We start from the raw sequence: 19,575 nt of genomic DNA on the forward strand, positions 1-19,575 counted from the left end.
TCATCCTATACTGAAGAAGAAGAAGAAAAGTCAGTCCAGTTAGTGCACAAAATATTTCGCGTTTATGCAGATTTTGGGAAAGAGTCACACTCCAAGGGAGTGTATGTAAACAATTTACCATAATACAAGCATCAACAGTTAATTCACGCAGTGCCGGCTCTAGGGGAGGCCACTAAAGCAATTGTTTTAGGTCCCCTAGCATTGAAGGCCCCAAAATTTTCAAATTGTATACTATTACATATTATAAAATTATTAATAAAAGATACTAGTTAAATTTTACACTTTTTTGTTTGGAATGTGATAGAGGTTATTCAAATGAATAACTTGAGTTAATGAATATGTAATACATGAAAATAAATAATTTGATGACAACTTTGATAATTAAAGAATGAAGTACCTTGTAGTATCTTTTAGAGTTTATTATTTCGTATAAAGAATGGATTATGCCATTTGTTTTTTCAAAATAGACTTTAACTATTTTAAATGTATGAAATTATATTGATATCTATCTATGATACAAAATTGAGATTATTAGATTATGAGAATTTATAAAAATATTATCTTAATTGTCATTATTGTTTCTTATAAAATATTATGCAGGTGTTAATGAGTAGAATTATCAAATATTTGCAATGATAAAAGCTAGCGAAAAATGAATGAATGATCAAAACACGTACAAGATAGTCGGTATATCGTCATTACAAAAAATAAAATTAAAATATTAAATATTCTTATATAAATTTAAGGCCTCTAATTGAGGTTTGGCTTTAGGCCACCAATATCGTTGAGCCGCTCCTAATTCCCCGATTCGAAGTCATGACCCATATATCACACAGATATAATTTTATCGTTGCTTCAAAGCACCCTTCAATACAGAAAAATCCATATGAAAAATAAAACAGAAAAATAACCTCTGTTTTAAAAAAAAGTCCTAGATCTTCCATTTAATATTGTAATGAATGAAGAAACATTTGATCAGGTTTGGTATCTGTACTGTACCCCACTGGCCTAAGTGGTAGTGTCAGGAGGTCCAACAAACATTCGAACATGTCAATTGTAGTTGAAGAAAACAAAATAGCAGCTGGAAAAGAAACTCATACCCCATAACCTCATAAAGATTCTCATAATTCATACTCCATCAGGTTTCCCTCCATCAATGTGAAAGACACCTCCCCCTAACTCCTCTGCACAGTTCTATTACTTAAAAAGGCCCACATGTATTTTCTCTTTTTAATTAAATCACCTGATATATGAAGTCTACTAGTCCGGTTAATTCATAAAAAGAAAAGCAATCTCTATCAGAATATTTACTATTCTTAGGATTCAAACTCGAGATTTTTTATTAGGATTAGGGGTCTCATCCAAACACCCTTAGTGGTGGAACACCACATGTTGAAACAGAAGGAACTCATCTTATCAAGAAGATGAGAAAAGAAATGTGAATTATTGAATAGAGAAAAATGATACCCATGTTGATCATATACACCTTATTCTAAAGTCTTTATTTCCACTGTTTCCATCTGAATCATTGATAACCAGAGCTTCACTTATTTATTATTATTATTTTTTGGTGGGGTACTTATGACTGAGTTCTAGTTCATTATAGTTGCTTACTTCAGAAGATTTTGGATATTTTTAGAAATGAATGAGGAAATCTAGGATATCTCTTGTGTAGGCTGCTTACTAATCTTAGCAAAATCCTCCTGAAAATATGCTTCAATTCCCAAGGGTACTGATACCAATAGATCGTCTATTCTAACAAGGCAACTCACTGAAACTTCCTTTTTTGTATTCTTATGTTTAAATTACTCACAAAAAAATCTTCTTGCTACACCCAAGTGTCATTCTAGGCTTTCCTTTGCTACCCCTTTTTAGTTCAAATGAGCTTTATGAGTTCCACTTGAGGTAATTGTAGCTATGGCAAAGAAGAAGAGCTGGTTCAACTTGCTGAAGCGGATTTTCGTTTCAGAGTCTGAATCAAGATTAGAGAAGGTAAATGATTCTACTTGTGTGATCAACTTTGCTACATTCAATCTCTAGCAGATCCTTAGCAATTTTTAGATATTTGTATGAAGAAACCATACCATTCCTCCCCGTTTCACAAAGGGCAGATTCAGGATTTAATGGTTATGTGTTCAAGGTTCTGACTTTGAACCTTGAACTCATGTCTTAAACTATACATTTGCATCTGAAAGGTGATTTTTGTCAATGTTGAACCTGTATCCAAGTTTTAGTGACATTGCATAGTTACTGTATCAATAGGCAAAGAGGAAGAGATGGGTATTTGCAAGGCTAAAGATCAGGAGATTGGCGGCGGCGTCCTCGGCCTTGTCACCACCAAGGGAAAGGAGACACCAGAAAGCAGAAGAGAAGCAGAGTAAGCCTACTATAAATGTTGATGTTGAAAGAATTGATGAAGCTAAAGCAGCTGCTAAAACACCAGAGGTTGAAGCTGAAATGGCTTCCTTAAAAGAAGGCACTGAATCTATCCATGAGCCCAAAAATGAAACTCTTGGATTGTCAAAATTGACTCTTCATGGCCAAGTGCCACAGTACTTCTACCTCTATGAGAGAAAGATTGAACATCTTGCTGCCATCAAAATTCAGACAGCTTTTCGTGGTTATCTTGTATGTTTTTCTTCCCAATCTTTTGTTTTCCTCAATCTACTAAACCTGACCGTTTCTTCTGTATCTCTGCATTCACAAGGAAATGTTTTATTTAACCAATGAATTCAATTTCAGGCAAGAAAAGCTTTGAGAGCACTAAAGGCACTAGTCAGGCTTCAAGCTATTGTTCGCGGAAGGGCTGTTCGACGTCAGGCTATTGCTACCCTTAAGTCCTTGCAGTCAATTGTAAACATTCAGTCAGAAGTCTGTGCAAAGAGATGTGATCTGGTGAAAACCACGGTACATTGTCAAGAAAACACGTTGCTGGATGTGGGAGAGAAAGATATAAAGGTATCACAAATAACATGGCGATATAATATTTTACAAATATAACTATAATCCGATCACTTTCAGAAATTCTGCAGAAGAAAAAAAAAATGCAGTATAGAACATGCTTATGTTATTGATCCAAGTGTAGAACCAAATCGTTATGGTGATGAGAGTAGTATTTACTAGATAATCATCTCTAACTTAAGGTATAATAACAGCTTAGTCAATTCTTTTACAATTTGCAGATTGATCTAAACAGCCAGAGAAGGTGGGACAATCGATTTTTATCTAAGGAAGAGACAAACAAGTTGTTCTCAAGCAAAAGGGAGGCTGCTATCAAGAGAGAACGTATAAGAGAATACTGGTTAAGCCATCGAGTAAGTATCTTATAGTTTGATTTCTGAAATCCTGATCGCATTTATCACAGACTATGATTTATTTCGCAAGGGGTATTCTTTCTACTTGCAGAGGTCAACAGAGACAGAAATAAATGGAAGACGCCGATACTGGTTAGAACAATGGGTAGATGCTCAGCTGGCCAAAAGAGATGACCTTAAAAACTTGGATACACTTTTCTCAGCAAGAAACAAAGAGGAATGTGAGAGAAAAGATATTAAACCGAGGACTTTACCAAAACAATACCATACAGATCAAGAATTGGTTTCTCCAATATATGTTCCAAGAAGATCATTTCACCACAGAAGACAGCACTCGAGCGGAGATGATAATTCTTTCATGGGCTCTCCTGCTCTTCCAACATACATGGCAGCCACTGAATCTGCAAGAGCAAAAGCAAGATCATTGAGCTCACCAAGGCTAAGACCTCTTAACACCGATGTTTACTCGGAGATTAATTCTCCCTATAAGTACAAGCTATCTCCCATATCTTCTATCAACAGTGATGTTACAGTAGCAAGTAGGATTGGAAGTGTTACTGGGTTCTCACAAAGATCACCATGCTTAAAAGGTACACCTGGTCCGATAAAATCAACCAGGGGAATTAAGGACCACAACTTTGAGTCAGATGGCTCCTTTACAAATTGGGATCGGATCGGTGCCTGCAGATGATTGATTAGAGTGAAAATTATAGATTGTAATAGCTGGGATGCTTTAATTCCACAAGCTAATGTTATATCTATGCTAATAGTTTGTGTGAAATCAGTTTCTCTTGAACATTTTCTCATTGACAACCAAAAGGATCATTTCAATACGAGCAAATCTCAAGGAAGGAAACTTCGATCAATTTGTGGAGGTCACCTCATGTTTAACTAAAGAAATCAACTAATTAGTTACGAGGCAATAACATCTATTTTAATAATCTGATACAAGTAATTAATGACTGATGAACTTTGTACCAATGGAAGTTACATATATATTTGGACCATACATGGTACAACATGCAAGTTGACATAAGAACTGTTATAGTATCCTAAGAATTGTTGGAGAATCACAATAATCATTGAAGCTTGAGGCATGTAAAGCTTGATCAGCATCTACTGATAGAGCTGCTCGCTTCTTATTAATATTTCTGTTCGATAAACTAGCCCGTCTACTAAAAGAAATTCTCACAGCAACTCTTCATATGTGACCCCTCCCCCCCCCCCCCCACATACAAAAAAAAACGGGAAAAAGAAAGAAACAAGGAATTTCTCCGATAACCAGCTACATTTGCTATATAGCATTTTCAAGCCATCAGTGACATAAGAAATGGTGTTTCCATTTCCTGAACTAAACGGGTGCCAGTTGTTAGATCACATAGGGATGAGAAAACATATATGTACAAAGGAACATCATCTGTTCAATGAATGAGTTTTCATGGTATACAATGGTGTGATATCCATGTTCATTTGACATAGTATTGTGTAAAGACACCTATGATACAATTTCATTCATTGGATGTACTTGATTGTTGTAACCTTATGCCTAGTTGTTGATGGCTTTTATTTACTTTTAACTCGCACAATTTTTGAAATTAATGTATAACGTCCAATATATAAGTTAAAATAAAAGGCAGGAACAGTAAATGATAGAATCCCCAATCACAAACCAAAATTTCGCTAAATGGCTTCACATATTCATTCATTTTCAACCCAATTGTCTTGGATATTTCTATAAATACAAATGAGAATCCATCCATGTCCCATCTCATATGGGAGTTGAGTTCTGACTTCTCATTATAAGCAAGCTAGGAGAGCTTCATTGGTTGAATGCAAAAATTTTCTTACAAAGGAAAAGAAGAAAAAGGAGCTAGTAAGTCCAAACCTCAACATTATGGATACTGAATTTTCAAAAGTGAGAATATGGAGGCACCTCTTTTGCTAATGCATTTGATTGTGCATATAGAAAACCTCATATTGGTCTAGAAAGTCCAAACCTCAACATTAATATCCACTGGCTTGATCAATACAAGGAAACTCTAAAGTCTAAATCAAGAACCACCATAGAGAGTTTACAATGAAGAATTAATGGCTTTTTTTTTTAATTAGTGGCTTCCATTGACTAACAACTAACAACATTATTATCGTAGGTCCTGGAAACTCCAGTGTTGTTAAAGGCGCGCTTAAGCCCTGAAGCGAGGCTCAAAACATGTTGAGCGCTTCGCCTCGCTTTGTGGGCGCTTTAGTATCGCATCAAGGCTCCAAGACATACTTTTCCTTGCCAATGAGTGTAATCCTGAAAATGCGACATTAAACAATTGATATTTCACTTTATCATAATTTTTTTTTTCAATTTCTTTGTCCATATACTTGTTAGCTTATAATCTTTAGTCTTAGACTACATACACATATTTTTACTTTTTCTCCAGTTGCGTCTTTTTTCATTAAAGTCCACGCTTTATTTGCGCTTTAAGCTTAAAGCCCCAACGGACATTAGAGTTTTTTTGCGCTTTCGCCTTTGATAACACTGGCAAACTCTAAATGGAAGTTGCTGCAATAGCGTGAAGCTCCACACATTTTTATTATATCATATTTGTTATACCATATTGGTAAAGTCTTACTATTTGCCACTTTCGCTAGTATAAGCCACACTGTTTTATTAACAGTACAGCGCGCAAAATAATCAAATGTATCGACATCAATGCATTTAGCAGAACAAGATTCAGAAGGGAAGCATGATACACAGTAAAAAACTTGAAGGCAATGATCTTACCTCTTCCAAATTTGTTGCTGAAAGCAGCTTCTTCCCGGAAAATTATACTATGTTTTACCAGACAGTGATCTCCTTAATTCTCTCAGAGACCTGAATATGCATTTCTTTTACTGGAAGAGCAAGAGGAGAGGACCATCAAAATCAAAACAGATATTCAAATAAATACATGTGCAATGATCAAGCTACAGAATAAGATTTCCCATAAAAGTCTACTTATAACATCACTAACATACTACAGCAAACAGCATCAAACCCCAAAGCCAAAACTCTACTTCAATATCATTAACATATAAAGCAAAATAACATGTAAACAAAGCCTCTACAACCTATTTGGGAGGACAAAGCAAGAAAGAGAAATCTCATTGTGTAGTACCAAAGCCAGTCACTTTCTTTTAAAAATATCTCTACTTTTTACAAATGAAGGCAGCATGATATTGACATACTAAAAAACTATGAGCAATCAATCCTCGATTGAAGAAGACAGCAACAAGAAGTCCTTATTCTCACTCTATTGAGACATCAGTCACTATCCAACTCTTAAGATTCTACCATTTTCTACTTCACAAACAACAAAAACATTGCAAACATTAATTATAATTCTTCACTGAGTATAAATATAATAAGTACACATATACCAATTGATTTAAATTTTAAACAATCAAACTTGTTTGAGAATTTACAAAATTACCCAACCTTTCCACCAACGACACCTGCTAAACTGCTTTGAACAAAACCCAAAGCATTAAAATAAACCAAAGTTCAGAACTTAGCACTATCTTTACCATCTTTAGCTTAATTATATATAATCTCATTATAACCTACCAAACATTAATCCCTTAAAACCCTTTTAATCAAAAATGGCCGCCCAAACACACCTTCTTCACCCTCTTCACTGTCTTCCAGTTTCACTCAAAACCCAAAACCCACAAAAGCAATACCATTACTTCAAACACAAACCCATAAATCCAGTTGTCTCCAAGCTTCGAGCAGCCGTTATAGGCGGCGGCCCAGCTGGATCTTCAGCTGCAGAAGCTTTAGCCAGCGGAGGAGTCGAAACTTTCCTCTTCGAACGCAGCCCAGCTTCGGCCAAGCCATGCGGCGGCGCCATTCCTCTTTGCATGCTCGACGAGTTCTCACTACCTTATCACCTCATCGATCGCCGCGTCACTCAGATGAGAATCATTTCTCCGTCGAATCTCGTCGTCGATTTCGGCAAAACCCTAAAACCTCACGAGTTCATCGCCATGCTCCGCCGTGAAGTTCTCGACTCGTTCCTCCGCCGCCGCGCCGAGTCTAGCGGCGCCACTCTCATGAAAGCACTCGTCACTAACCTTGTGGTCCCTACATCCTCGCACGAGCCGTATGTGATTCATTACACTATGGATAATTGCCAGCGTCAGCTTGCCGTCGATGTTATCGTCGGCGCCGACGGAGCCAATAGCCGGGTGGCTAAATCGATCAAAGCTGGAAATTACGCTACTGCCATTGCTTTCCAAGAGAGGATTAAATTGCCCGAGGACAAAATGGGGTATTACGAAAATTTGGCTGAGATGTACGTGGGGAATGACGTGTCACCCGATTTTTACGCGTGGGTGTTTCCCAAATGTGACCACGTGGCAGTGGGGACGGGCACGATGTGCTCAAAGTCTAATATCAAGTTATTTCAGCATGGTATCAGAGCCCGAGTCAAATCAAAGATCGACGGCGGACGAGTGATTAAAGTGGAGGCGCATCCAATACCGGAGCATCCGCGCCCGATTCGGGTACGTGGACGAGTTGCTCTAGTAGGAGATGCGGCAGGATACGTGACAAAATGTTCAGGCGAAGGAATATATTTTGCAGCAAAAAGTGGAAGAATTTGTGGGGAAGCAATAGCGAAGGCCTCAGAAGGCGGAGAGAAGATGATTAGTGAAGATGATTTGAAAAGGGAGTATTTAAGAAAGTGGGATGACAAGTATTTCACAACTTTCAAGTTTTTGGATATATTGCAAAAAGTGTTTTATGGTAGCAATGCAGCAAGGGAAGCATTAGTGGAGTTATGTGGAGATGAGTATGTCCAAAGGATGACATTTGATAGCTACTTGTATAAGAAATTAGCTAGTGGCAATAGATTGAATGATGCTAAAATGGTGATGAACACAATTTCAAGTTTGGTTAGGTGTAATATTATGGGACGAGAAGTTGAAGCATCTGCCCAAAAAATTCTCTCACGAGTATAGGTTATCCTAACAGTTAAATATTTCAATTGGTTATGTTTAGTATGTCATTTGTTGTATGTGTAACCAAGTCAACCTCTATGAGCTCTATTTTCATTAGGAATCTCCTCGAAATAATTTCATACCATAGATGTTTGCTTACGACAGTGTGTTTAACTAGTTGGGGGTGGATCTAGCTCCTCTTCCTCCTTTTATTTTGTATCATATTCTTTTGGTATTGGTATAAGTAAGTCTGAATTGAATCATTAGTTCATTCTACTTCAGCATTCTTTATCCCATATGTTATTTCCTTTTTTATTCAATGTGGAAGGAGATAAGGAATATGCCATTATATTTTAGAAAGGCTAACAAATAATATATAACACGAATAATTAAAATAAATAGTAGGAACAAATGTATCAAATTGACGAAACTAAAAATAATGAAAGCATTAATTGAAGTTGAGCTGATCCACAAATTTAGATCTCCAATCACCAAGTTGAGAGACTAAAATTATTGATATCCTGAATTGAGAGGCGGAGTTGTGAGACTTTTAGAGAGAGTATGTGACAGTATTTATGTGAGAAACGTTGGAAATAAAGAGGGGTATTTATAAGTTTAAAAGGGGCATTTGCATCTATACCCGCATATTGGGTCACGTTTTAACTTGTGTCCACTTTGCAAAAAAAAAAAATTGCAAGCGTACCCACTTTTTTTGCGTAACTTCAGCATACGGGGCTAAAGTAGCAAAGACAATCACGCAAAACTTCAGCATTCTAGTAGACGAGACTGAAGTTTTTGTTTTTGTAACTGCCGAACTTCAGCTCTAGAGCTGAAGTTTTTTGTTTTGTAACTAGCAAACTTCAGCTCTGGAGCTGAAGTTTTTATTTTGTAACTTATTTATGGTTTTCATGCTTCCCAAAGACTTAAACTAAACCATCCATCAAAACAGATGATGTTAAGAGATGGCACAAACAAAGGGGTTTTCGTTGTGATTCAAACCAGTTAGTCTCAACATAAACAGATTAAAAATTTGTGCATTTTTTTCTACAACGAAAAGTTTTCAACGCACTTTATACAGATTTATGATAAGCTGATTTATTTATTCAAACCTGTTGGTCTCAGTTAGTTGTTGCTTCTATAGTTTCAGTTAGCTGTGTTGAATTTGACAAAATGTTTGTCCCACATCGGTGGGAAAACAAAAGTTGGGGGAATTTTCCCCCTATAAAAGAAGGCTTAATGTTTAGGTTTTAAACACACCTCTCATTTGCCTTCTCATCTGTTTAAGGCATTTGTATCTTCTCTCTTTAGTATTATTTCACTTGTATTTTTGGAGTGGAATAAAATATTGGTTGTGTCCGAGGAGTAGGCAAAATTAGCCGAACCTCGTAAATTCTGGTGTTCCCTTTATTGTTGCTTTGTTGTCTTATTTATTATTTGGTGGCTGTCATAAATTTTGGTATAGTAGTTGTGACTTATTCACACTCTATACATTTGGCTTCCGCAACAATTGGTATCAGAGCCAAGGTACTGTCTAAGTATGCTCTGTGGTTGCAGCATAGTCTGATCTTCCACATCAGAAAAGATTTATCTTGGTAACTGAGTCAAGGTTCTGTCTGAGTATGCTCTGTAGTTGCAGCTTAGTCTGATCTTCTACATCAGAAAGGAAATAATCTTGATTTGTGTCGTCAGCTATTAAATAATATTTGTGTCAAATATGGGAGATAATAAACAAGAAGAATCTACATCAAGTGTCAACAATACGTCATCATTGGCATCTTCGCTTATGACAAGAATTGTGTCAAATGCGAAATTTGCGGTAGAAATTTTTGACGGGTCCGGGCATTTTGGGATGTGGCAAGGCGAGGTTCTAGATGTCCTTTTTCAACAAGGGCTAGATCTGGCCATTGAAGAAAAGAAACCAGATGTTATTGGAGAAGAAGATTGGAAGATTCTCAACCGTGTTGCTTGCGGTACCATTCGATCCTACCTTGCTAGAGAGCAGAAATATCCATACACAAAGGAAACTTCTGCAAGTAGATTATGGAAAGCACTGGAGGATAAATTTTTGAAGAAAAACAGTCAAAATAAATTGTACATGAAGAAGAGATTGTTTCACTTCACCTATGTTCCTGGTACCACGATGAATGAACATATCACCAGTTTCAATAAGTTGGTTACAGATTTGCAAAATATGGATACAACTTATGATGATGGTGACTTGGCCTTGATGTTGTTGGCGTCACTTCCTGATGAGTACGAGCACCTTGAAACTACTCTACTCCATGGAAATGACGAAGTTTCTCTCAGAGAAGTTTGTTCGGCTTTGTACAGCTATGAACAAAGAAAGCGAGAAAAACAGAAGGGCGGAGAAGGAGAAGCACTATTTGTGAGGGGTCGTCCTCAAAATCAAACGAGGACAAAGAAGGGAAGATCCAAGTCAAGATCTAGACCCAGCAAAGATGAATGTGTCTTTTGTCGAGAAAAAGGGCACTGGAAGAAAGACTGTCCGAAGTTGAAGAATAAGGCCAAATATAATAATGGAAAGGCCATTATGGATTCAAATGTAGCTGATTGTGATGATTCAGACTTCTCATTAGTTACAACAGAGTCATTAACATCATCAGACATATGGTTGATGGACTCGGCTTGTAGCCATCATATGTGTCCCAACAGGGACTGGTTTGTGGAATTTCAAGAAGGAGAATATGGAGTCATCCACACAGCGGATAACAGCCCTCTTACCTCATATGGCATTGGTTCAATACGATTAAGGAACCATGATGGAATGATCAGAACATTGACAGATGTTCGATATGTACCGGATTTGAAGAAGAATCTCATCTCTGTGGGAGCCCTGGAATCAAAAGGGTTCAAAATCATTGCAGAAAATGGAGTGATGAGAGTATGCTCCGGTGCACTAGTGGTAATGAAGGCTAATCGGAAGAATAATAATATGTACCGCTATCGTGGCAGTACAGTTATTGGGACAGCGACAGTGACATCCAGTGACGACAAAGAGGCAGAAGCAACCAAGCTATGGCACATGCGCTTGGGACATGCTGGAGGAAAATCCTTGAAAACTCTATCAGATCAAGGATTGTTAAAAGGAGTAAAGGCTTGCAACTTGGAGTTTTGTGAGCATTGTGTCAAAGGGAAACAGACAAGGGTTAAATTTGGTACAGCGATCCATAATACTAAAGGCATTTTGGATTATGTACACTCTGATGTTTGGGGTCCTTCCAAAACACCTTCATTGGGTGGGAAGCACTATTTTGTAACCTTTGTTGATGATTTTTCCCGAAGAGTATGGGTGTATACAATGAAGAGCAAAGATGAAGTGTTGGGAATTTTTCTCAAATGGAAGACGATGGTGGAGAATCAGACAGGCAGGAGAATCAAGTGTATTCGCACAGACAATGGAGGTGAATACAAAAATGATCATTTCAATAAGGTATGTGAAAATGATGGCATCGTCCGACACTTCACTGTTAGACATACACCACAACAAAATGGAGTGGCAGAACGTATGAACCGGACCTTGCTGGAGAAGGTACGGTGTATGTTGTCCAATGCTGGCTTGGGCAAAGAATTTTGGGCTGAGGCAATTACATATGCATGCCACCTCATTAATCGCTTACCATCTGCTGCTATTGATGGCAAGACACCATTTGAAAAATGGTATGGAAAACCTGCTGTAGATTATAACTCTTTGCACGTGTTTGGCTCAACTGCATATTATCATGTGACGGAGTCAAAATTGGATCCAAGGGCAAAGAAGGCTATTTTTATGGGAATTACTTCTGGAGTCAAAGGATATCGCTTATGGTGTCCTATGACAAAGAAAGTAATATTCAGCAGGGATGTTACCTTTGATGAATCTGCTATGGTAAATAAGGTAACAGAAGATACCAAACAAAATAAAGGTGCTTCTAAGCAGGTGGAGTTTGAGGGAAAATTTATTTTTCCTACACAAGAAGCAGAGGAGGAAACAAATGAAGATTATCCTCTAGAAGGAGAGCCAGTAGAGGAGATTCCAACTCAGGAACCTCAACAACAACTTGAATCAATAGCAACCAGCAGGCCAAAAAGAACAATAACGAAACCTGTTCGTCTCATAGAGACGGTTGCTTGTGCAACCTCAATTGTAGCTGATGATGTTCCTACTACTTATAAAGACGTTGTCCAAAGTTCAGAAGAAGATAAGTGGAGGATTGCCATGAATGATGAAATACAGTCCCTTCATCAGAATCATACATGGAGATTGGCCAATCTCCCGAAGGGAAAGAAAGCAATTGGGTGCAAATGGGTATTTGCAAAGAAGGAAGGATTTCCTAACCAAGTAGATGTTCGCTACAAAGCAAGATTGGTGGCCAAAGGATATGCTCAAAAGGAGGGAATTGATTACAATGAAGTGTTTTCTCCAGTTGTAAAACATTCCTCCATTAGAATTATGTTGGCTTTAGTAGCACAATTGGATTTGGAACTAGTTCAGATGGATGTAAAAACTGCGTTTTTACATGGAAACTTGGAGGAGGAAATCTACATGACTCAGCCAGAAGGATTCAAAGTTGCTGGAAAAGAAAATATGGTGTGCAAACTTGAAAAATCGTTGTACGGATTGAAACAATCTTCTAGACAATGGTACAAGCGATTTGACGAGTTTATGTTGCGGCAAGGGTACAAGAGAAGCAAATACGATCATTGTGTGTATTTGCACAAGCTTAAAGATGGTTCCTTTGTATATCTTCTCCTATATGTTGATGATATGTTGATAGCTTCCAAGAATTTGGAAGAAATTGATAAGTTGAAGATTCAACTGAAGAAGGAGTTCGAGATGAAGGATTTGGGTGAGGCAAAGAAAATTCTTGGCATGGAGATAATTAGAGATAGACGTTCAAAGAAACTCTGTTTATCTCAAAAGGAATATTTGAAGAGAGTACTTCAACGTTTTGGCATAGATGACAAGACTAAGCCAGTTAGTACTCCACTTGCTTCCCATTTTAAGCTAAGTACTACTATGTCGCCAATGGATGAAGTTGAACGAAAGTATATGTCAAAGGTACCATACGCAAATGCTGTTGGTAGCTTGATGTATGCAATGGTTTGCACAAGGCCTGACATTTCACAAGCTGTTGGAGTTATTAGCAGATATATGCACAATCCAGGGAAGGAGCATTGGCAAGCTGTGAAGTGGATTCTACGGTATATTCATAATACTGTAGATGTCGGGTTAGTTTTTGAGCAGGAAGACAATCAGTCTGTAGTTGGATATTGTGACTCAGATTTTGCGGGTGATCTGGACAAACGAAGATCAACTACTGGTTATGTGTTTACTTTTGCAAAGGCACCAGTTAGTTGGAAGTCTACTTTGCAGTCAACAGTTGCTTTGTCTACAACAGAGGCAGAGTACATGGCTATTACAGAGGCTGTGAAAGAGGCAATTTGGCTTCAAGGATTGCTAAAGGAGCTTGGTGTTGAACAAAAAGGTATCACAATTTTTTGTGATAGTCAAAGTGCTATTCAATTAGCGAAGAACCAAGTTTATCATGCAAGGACGAAGCACATTGATGTTCGGTATCATTTCGTACGAGAAATCATAGAAGAAGGTGGAGTCACAGTGAAGAAAATTCATACTACGGAGAATCCTGCTGATATGCTGACAAAGGTGGTGACTGCGGTCAAGTTTCAACATTGTTTGGATTTGATCAACATTGTTGAAAACTGAAGATTGAAGATGAAGACACAATCAAAATTTGTTATTGAGAGAAAATTGAAGATGTGGAATTTTGCCAAGGTGGAGATTTGTTGAATTTGACAAAATGTTTGTCCCACATCGGTGGGAAAACAAAAGTTGGGGGATTTTCCCCCTATAAAAGAAGGCTTAATGTTTAGGATTTAAACACACCTCTCATTTGCCTTCTCATCTGTTTAAGGCATTTGTATCTTCTCTCTTTAGTATTATTTCACTTGTATTTTTGGAGTGGAATAAAATATTGGTTGTGTCCGAGGAGTAGGCAAAATTAGCCGAACCTCGTAAATTCTGGTGTTCCCTTTATTGTTGCTTTGTTGTCTTATTTATTATTTGGTGGCTGTCATAAATTTTGGTATAGTAGTTGTGACTTATTCACACTCTATACATTTGGCTTCCGCAACAATTGGTATCAGAGCCAAGGTACTGTCTAAGTATGCTCTGTGGTTGCAGCATAGTCTGATCTTCCACATCAGAAAAGATTTATCTTGGTAACTGAGTCAAGGTTCTGTCTGAGTATGCTCTGTGGTTGCAGCTTAGTCTGATCTTCCACATTTTTACAGTTTAAAAGATGTAACTAAAAGAACTTTTAAGAAAAGGAAATTTGTGCTTTTATTTCCTCAATCAACGATAAATTCTGATTTTGTAATGTGCATATAACTTCTAGTAATTGAAATGTGACTTTTGATCCCTTCCCTTGTAACTCTTCACAAATTTAACAAATTATTAACCATTTACTATTTAATTACCCATATTATGTTAAATTTCTAATATTATTCCATATATAAGGTAATAAATGTAAAAAAAAAGTCTAAATGTAACATATTTTCTATAATAAAGGACCAAAAAAACATATTTTTATTAATCAAAGGTTATAATCATATCATAAGGACTAAAATTAAAATTTACCGATTAAAGGGATCAAAAGCGCTACTATCCCAAGAAGAAAGGGGGGCGGGGGGCGGGGGGGGGGGGGGGAATATGGGGTGATGTGGCATACTGTTCCAAAAAGAAGCTGTTTACAAAAGGCAATATAGCAACTTCCAACGAAAAAGGACAAAATACAAAATTATAAACTATCACCTGAAACTAATTATATTTGCTTGTCGAAAAGTGTATAAAATATAAATATATTTTTAATATAATACGTATATATAAAAATATATTTGTATCTGTTATTATTTTTTAGAGTGGCTAAAACTTATACATTTCGCAACGAAAAAAGAAGAATTAATCTAAATAGTCGTCAACCCAACTGTTTGAATTAAAAATAGCCGGAAGATGTAATATAAGTATAATTCAAGTACAATATATGTATAACTATGTATAATCTATGTATGCCGGCTATGAAATGTAAACAATAAATATATCGGGTTATTTTTGTAAAGATTCCACGAAACAAGGACCGTTATGAAGCTCTTTTTGGAAAATGTTACCAGTCCCGACTCTCCCATTCTAGTAGCCCTGTAGGCTAAGCCCATAGCCTATCGAGTCGGTTTAGCCCATCAATCCTGTTTCTTGATTACAAACTCATCAAATCAATCACCTATGTCAATTCAAGCATGTAATCTGTGTGCGATAAAGCAAGCAACTCGTCTCGTCTCGTCTTCCCCCATTTATTATCAGTAATGAAGTAAAAAATAAATCTGAGTGTTTCTATCGGCAACCCTTACCGACTTAAAGAAAGAAACTCCTGTTTTTCTTCCAAGTCTTTTTTTTTTTTGGGTGTGTCTAATAAGTGGTTTCAGAAGAAAATGGGAAATTGGAACAGAAGATGGATACCAAGAAAAAAGTACAAGTACGAAGATTTTCCCCCTTCTCCTCCATCCCGTTACAACCAATCTCATTCTCCTGGTACTTTTCTCTCTTTTAATTTTTCCTTTTTTTTAATATACTCATCTTTTGTTTTGGTTACTGTGTCATGCTATTTTTCTGATTAGGCATTTTTTGTGTAATTATTAATGATTGTGATCCTTTTATTGATCCATTTTGGTGGAAATTTCTGCTTTTGTTTTGTTTATTTTTTTCTATTTTTGGTGTTTTGATTATAAATTTGAATTTTAGTGAGATGGTCCCTTGTATATTTTGAGAGGATCCATAAAAGTACCCTCTTTACTGTTTATATGATGATAAATGTCGTGTTTCTTTGATATATTCTTTGCTTACTTATTTGGGTTTTTCTTAATCCCTGATTGTTTTGTATGAAATTTTGAGCGAGTTTAAGACTTTAAGTTTAAAATTACGAAAATAATGACCCCTGATATTTGTAGGCAGAGTCCACTTTGACCTGCTACAATTGGTTTATAGCATGGGAATTTCACTTCAGATAGTAATGTTATAAATGTAGTAAGCTTTTTGTCCCTTTTTGAAAGAAATTTTGATAAAATTGTACATTAATCTGTATCCTATAGGATTAAACTTGTCTTTCTCGAGTCTCTCCAGTTGCAACTAAGAATTTAGAATGACTCGCCCTGCTTAATTGGGACCCCATCCCATGTCAAATGATTAAACTGTTCTATCAGCCTTTTTCTTTGTGAATGAGCTTAGCCTTTCCAGAACGCTCGCTTGTCATCTTATCTTTTGAGATAGTTATTGCTGCAAGGTCTGTCATGCGCCCTTTCCGAACTGTGATTATGCTGGGAAGGTAAATATCTGAATCAGAAGCATTTGAGGTGCACTTCTAGGTGAGCGATATAATATGAAGGAGAATTTCCCAAAGGGACCTAGCTGAATCTGTAAATAGGGAGCCAATGTGTACCTTCTCTGTAAGTAAATTGTTTCATGTTTAGATTTGTCACTGATTTGAGTTGGAACATAACAAGCATTGAACAGCTGTCCCATAATTTAATGTCTTGTACGAGTAGTATTCTTTCCCCAGAGCTTTAGTTCGGGGGAATAGGTAGTACGGCTAGAGATCATGGTAGGCTCAAGTCATGAGTTCGAATCCTATTGGTGAACCAAGTCTGGTGTTTTAAGTGGAGATGGTAGAAGGTCGGTCCCATTATCTACTGATTTTTGAAGCAGGAAATAGCGAATTTCTCCGTTACAAAAAAACAATTTTAATCTGTTGTACTAGGAAACTTCCTTTATCGGAAGAATCTCAGAGTGTTGAAGCCAGCTGCCATGTTGGCTTAGCCCCACTCTCTCCCTAAAATTTTTTGTACCTAGATGTATAAAAGATCGTGGTGGACACGATTGGAATTCACTATTGTGGATGTTTTGTCATTTTAATCAGAGATGTCTCTTCATATATTTCCCTCAGTTTCTTTATTTTTTAAAAATACTAGTTAGTTTTTCTTTGCATAAAAAATTGTCATCTTATGTCCTGTCATCTGCACACCTGCTTGAAGGCTATCAAGTCTTGTATTACCTACAAAATCTGATAACTTCTTCATTTTCACTTTTTAAAGCTATCCAGGAAAATAGTGCTCCATCATGGGAAATAGATTTCTGCAGAGCAGCCGGGATACCTTGGCGCAAGGTTGTGAGTGCAAAAAAATACATTTACTGTTATGATAATGTGGTCAAGTGGGATGACTCTGCAGGTCAAGAAGCATTCAATGATGCAAAAAGGAGATATTGGGCTGTTATAAGTGGTCTTCCTCCTCAGAGTCCTCCTCCCGATCCAGATATGTACATTGATAAAGTTGATTGGGACTCAACTATTGATCCGGAGCTAATACTAGATTTGGATAGAGAATATTTTAATCCTAATGAGGTTGATAACACTGTCAAGTCTGAGAACAACTTAGTTTCTGGATGCACCCTGGTATGGGAGGATAAAGCTGCTGATGATGGTGAAAATCCTTGGGAAAGTGGTAATGTGCAGGGCTCTAAAACTTTTGAGAATGTGGAGCAGACTTGGAATGAATGGGATAACCCTTCAAATATCAAAGATGATGATCCGTGGGAAAGGAGTTGCCCCAAGGCCCAGGAGACGTTGAAGAACTCTACTGCCTGGGGAGGCCGAGGAAATGAGGAGCAGACTTGGAATGAACGGGATAACCCTGTAGACATCAAAGATGATGATCCGTGGGAAAGGAGTTTCCCTAAAAACCAGGGGACCTTAAAGGACACTGCTTGGGGAGGCTGTGGAAATGAGTCGTGGGGTTGGACCACGGGGTTGAATTATGAGAATGGATCTGCTTATGTTGATAACACTTTCAGCAATTTGTGGCATCAAGGTGGTGAAAGTTTTGCTGGTGCTAAAGGAAACGAATGGGTTGATAATAGAACTGGTTCCTGGGGCCGAAACCATTGGAATACTAGGGGGCATGAGCAGTGGAATTCAGACTATGGCTCTCGTTGGAATAGGAACCTTACTCGAGGTGGTGGAACAACCTCAAAAGACAGAAGATGGGGAGAACCTGAGTTCACATCTTGGGATTGGCAGCGATTACCAAGGCAGAGTAATGAGAGAAATATGGATTTTGGAAGACCTAGCAGAGGTGATAAAACCTTTTATACTGGTTCTCGTAAGAGGGAAGGTCCTTCACAACATATGTCGAGGTACAAAAGCTCCAGGTTTCAAGGTGATGAACAGAGGACCACGTACAATTGGAGAGAAGAAAAAACACAGAAGAGGGTTACTTTTAGTTTTAATGAATAGTGACCAACTTCTGGATCTTTTATATCTTATTTAACATCTTTGGATGTTACCACTTACCATGATTCTACAGAGGGTTGGAAGAGAAAGACAGCAGGTTTGGAAGGCAGCTCTCTCGTGCCTATGGAGTTAGATGAATAGGAGATTTTTTTTATGGCATCGGGTGTGACGTGTAACATAAAAAAGCTCTTTTTTCCGTTCTTTTATATATTTTGCTTAAAAAGAAAATACCTGCTGGATAGATAGTTGGGTAGGTTTTTGATAGATGAATGATATGAAGGGCGGCTCCATCCTTAGGCTAGTAAAGCTTTTGCTTTAGGCCCCAATGATTCATCACAGTAAAATATGTGATTCAAGTAACTGTAGTAGTTCTTATTAATGAAGTAAATGAAATAGAATCGAAGGAAAGTGAATGTGGTAGAGATAAAATATGTGATTCAAGTAACTGTATTAGTTGAATTCCAAGTTTTAATGCAAAATTTCACTACTTCATTGAATGTTTTTTTCTTTGTCGCCTGATCCTGAATTGTTGATTGGAAGTTTTAAGCAAGAAGCTCTTTTTTGAAGATATCATTAGAATGTATTGAGCGTGGTGGAAAACTCTACATTTGGCACATCGTTGTGCCTGTGTTAGGATTTTGGTCTTAGCAGATTATCTGGAAACATCTCTAGATTCTCACCTGTGGTCATAACTCATAACTGCCTTTGGACCGCCTAGAGATCCAATGCAGCCATATCGAACATCACTCACGTGTCATATGTACACAAGTCTCGTCAATGTACGAAACAGTAACGCCAACATGAAGCAAATAGATGTCATACATTGTTCCCAATAGCTTGTCAGTAGGGGGTGTTTCATTGATGTTCACTCAAGTTCGACTTGGATTATGTAACTTCTTTGTTAACAAAATTATCTTGATAAATCGCTCAACTAA

The 19,575-nt window shown here is 37.3% G+C and overlaps 3 protein-coding genes across 3 annotated transcripts; all 3 read left to right on the forward strand.

The window, feature by feature from the left end:
- Nucleotides 1-1,266: 1,266 nt before the first annotated feature.
- On the forward strand, nucleotides 1,267-4,095 carry LOC104228312 (protein IQ-DOMAIN 11). The gene is made up of 5 exons (XM_009780752.2): nucleotides 1,267-1,992; nucleotides 2,263-2,628; nucleotides 2,743-2,958; nucleotides 3,183-3,314; nucleotides 3,406-4,095. Exons 1-5 carry the CDS (start codon nucleotides 1,918-1,920, stop codon nucleotides 4,003-4,005), a joined length of 1,389 nt encoding a protein of 462 aa, XP_009779054.1. The 5' UTR covers nucleotides 1,267-1,917; the 3' UTR covers nucleotides 4,006-4,095.
- Nucleotides 4,096-6,705: 2,610 nt separating this feature from the next.
- Nucleotides 6,706-8,566, forward strand: LOC104228313 (geranylgeranyl diphosphate reductase, chloroplastic-like). The gene has a single exon (XM_009780754.2). It carries the CDS (start codon nucleotides 6,945-6,947, stop codon nucleotides 8,304-8,306), a length of 1,362 nt encoding a protein of 453 aa, XP_009779056.1. The 5' UTR covers nucleotides 6,706-6,944; the 3' UTR covers nucleotides 8,307-8,566.
- A 7,026-nt stretch (nucleotides 8,567-15,592) lies between these two features.
- Nucleotides 15,593-19,137, forward strand: LOC104236597 (uncharacterized). Its single transcript, XM_009790552.2, has 2 exons — nucleotides 15,593-15,888; nucleotides 17,445-19,137. The coding sequence occupies exons 1-2, from the start codon at nucleotides 15,789-15,791 to the stop codon at nucleotides 18,641-18,643; spliced, it is 1,299 nt and encodes a 432-aa protein (XP_009788854.1). The 5' UTR covers nucleotides 15,593-15,788; the 3' UTR covers nucleotides 18,644-19,137.
- The last annotated feature ends 438 nt before the right edge of the window (nucleotides 19,138-19,575 follow it).

This window comes from Nicotiana sylvestris, chromosome 9 (genome assembly GCF_000393655.2).
Source record: "Nicotiana sylvestris chromosome 9, ASM39365v2, whole genome shotgun sequence".
Classification (NCBI taxonomy): domain Eukaryota; kingdom Viridiplantae; phylum Streptophyta; class Magnoliopsida; order Solanales; family Solanaceae; genus Nicotiana; species Nicotiana sylvestris.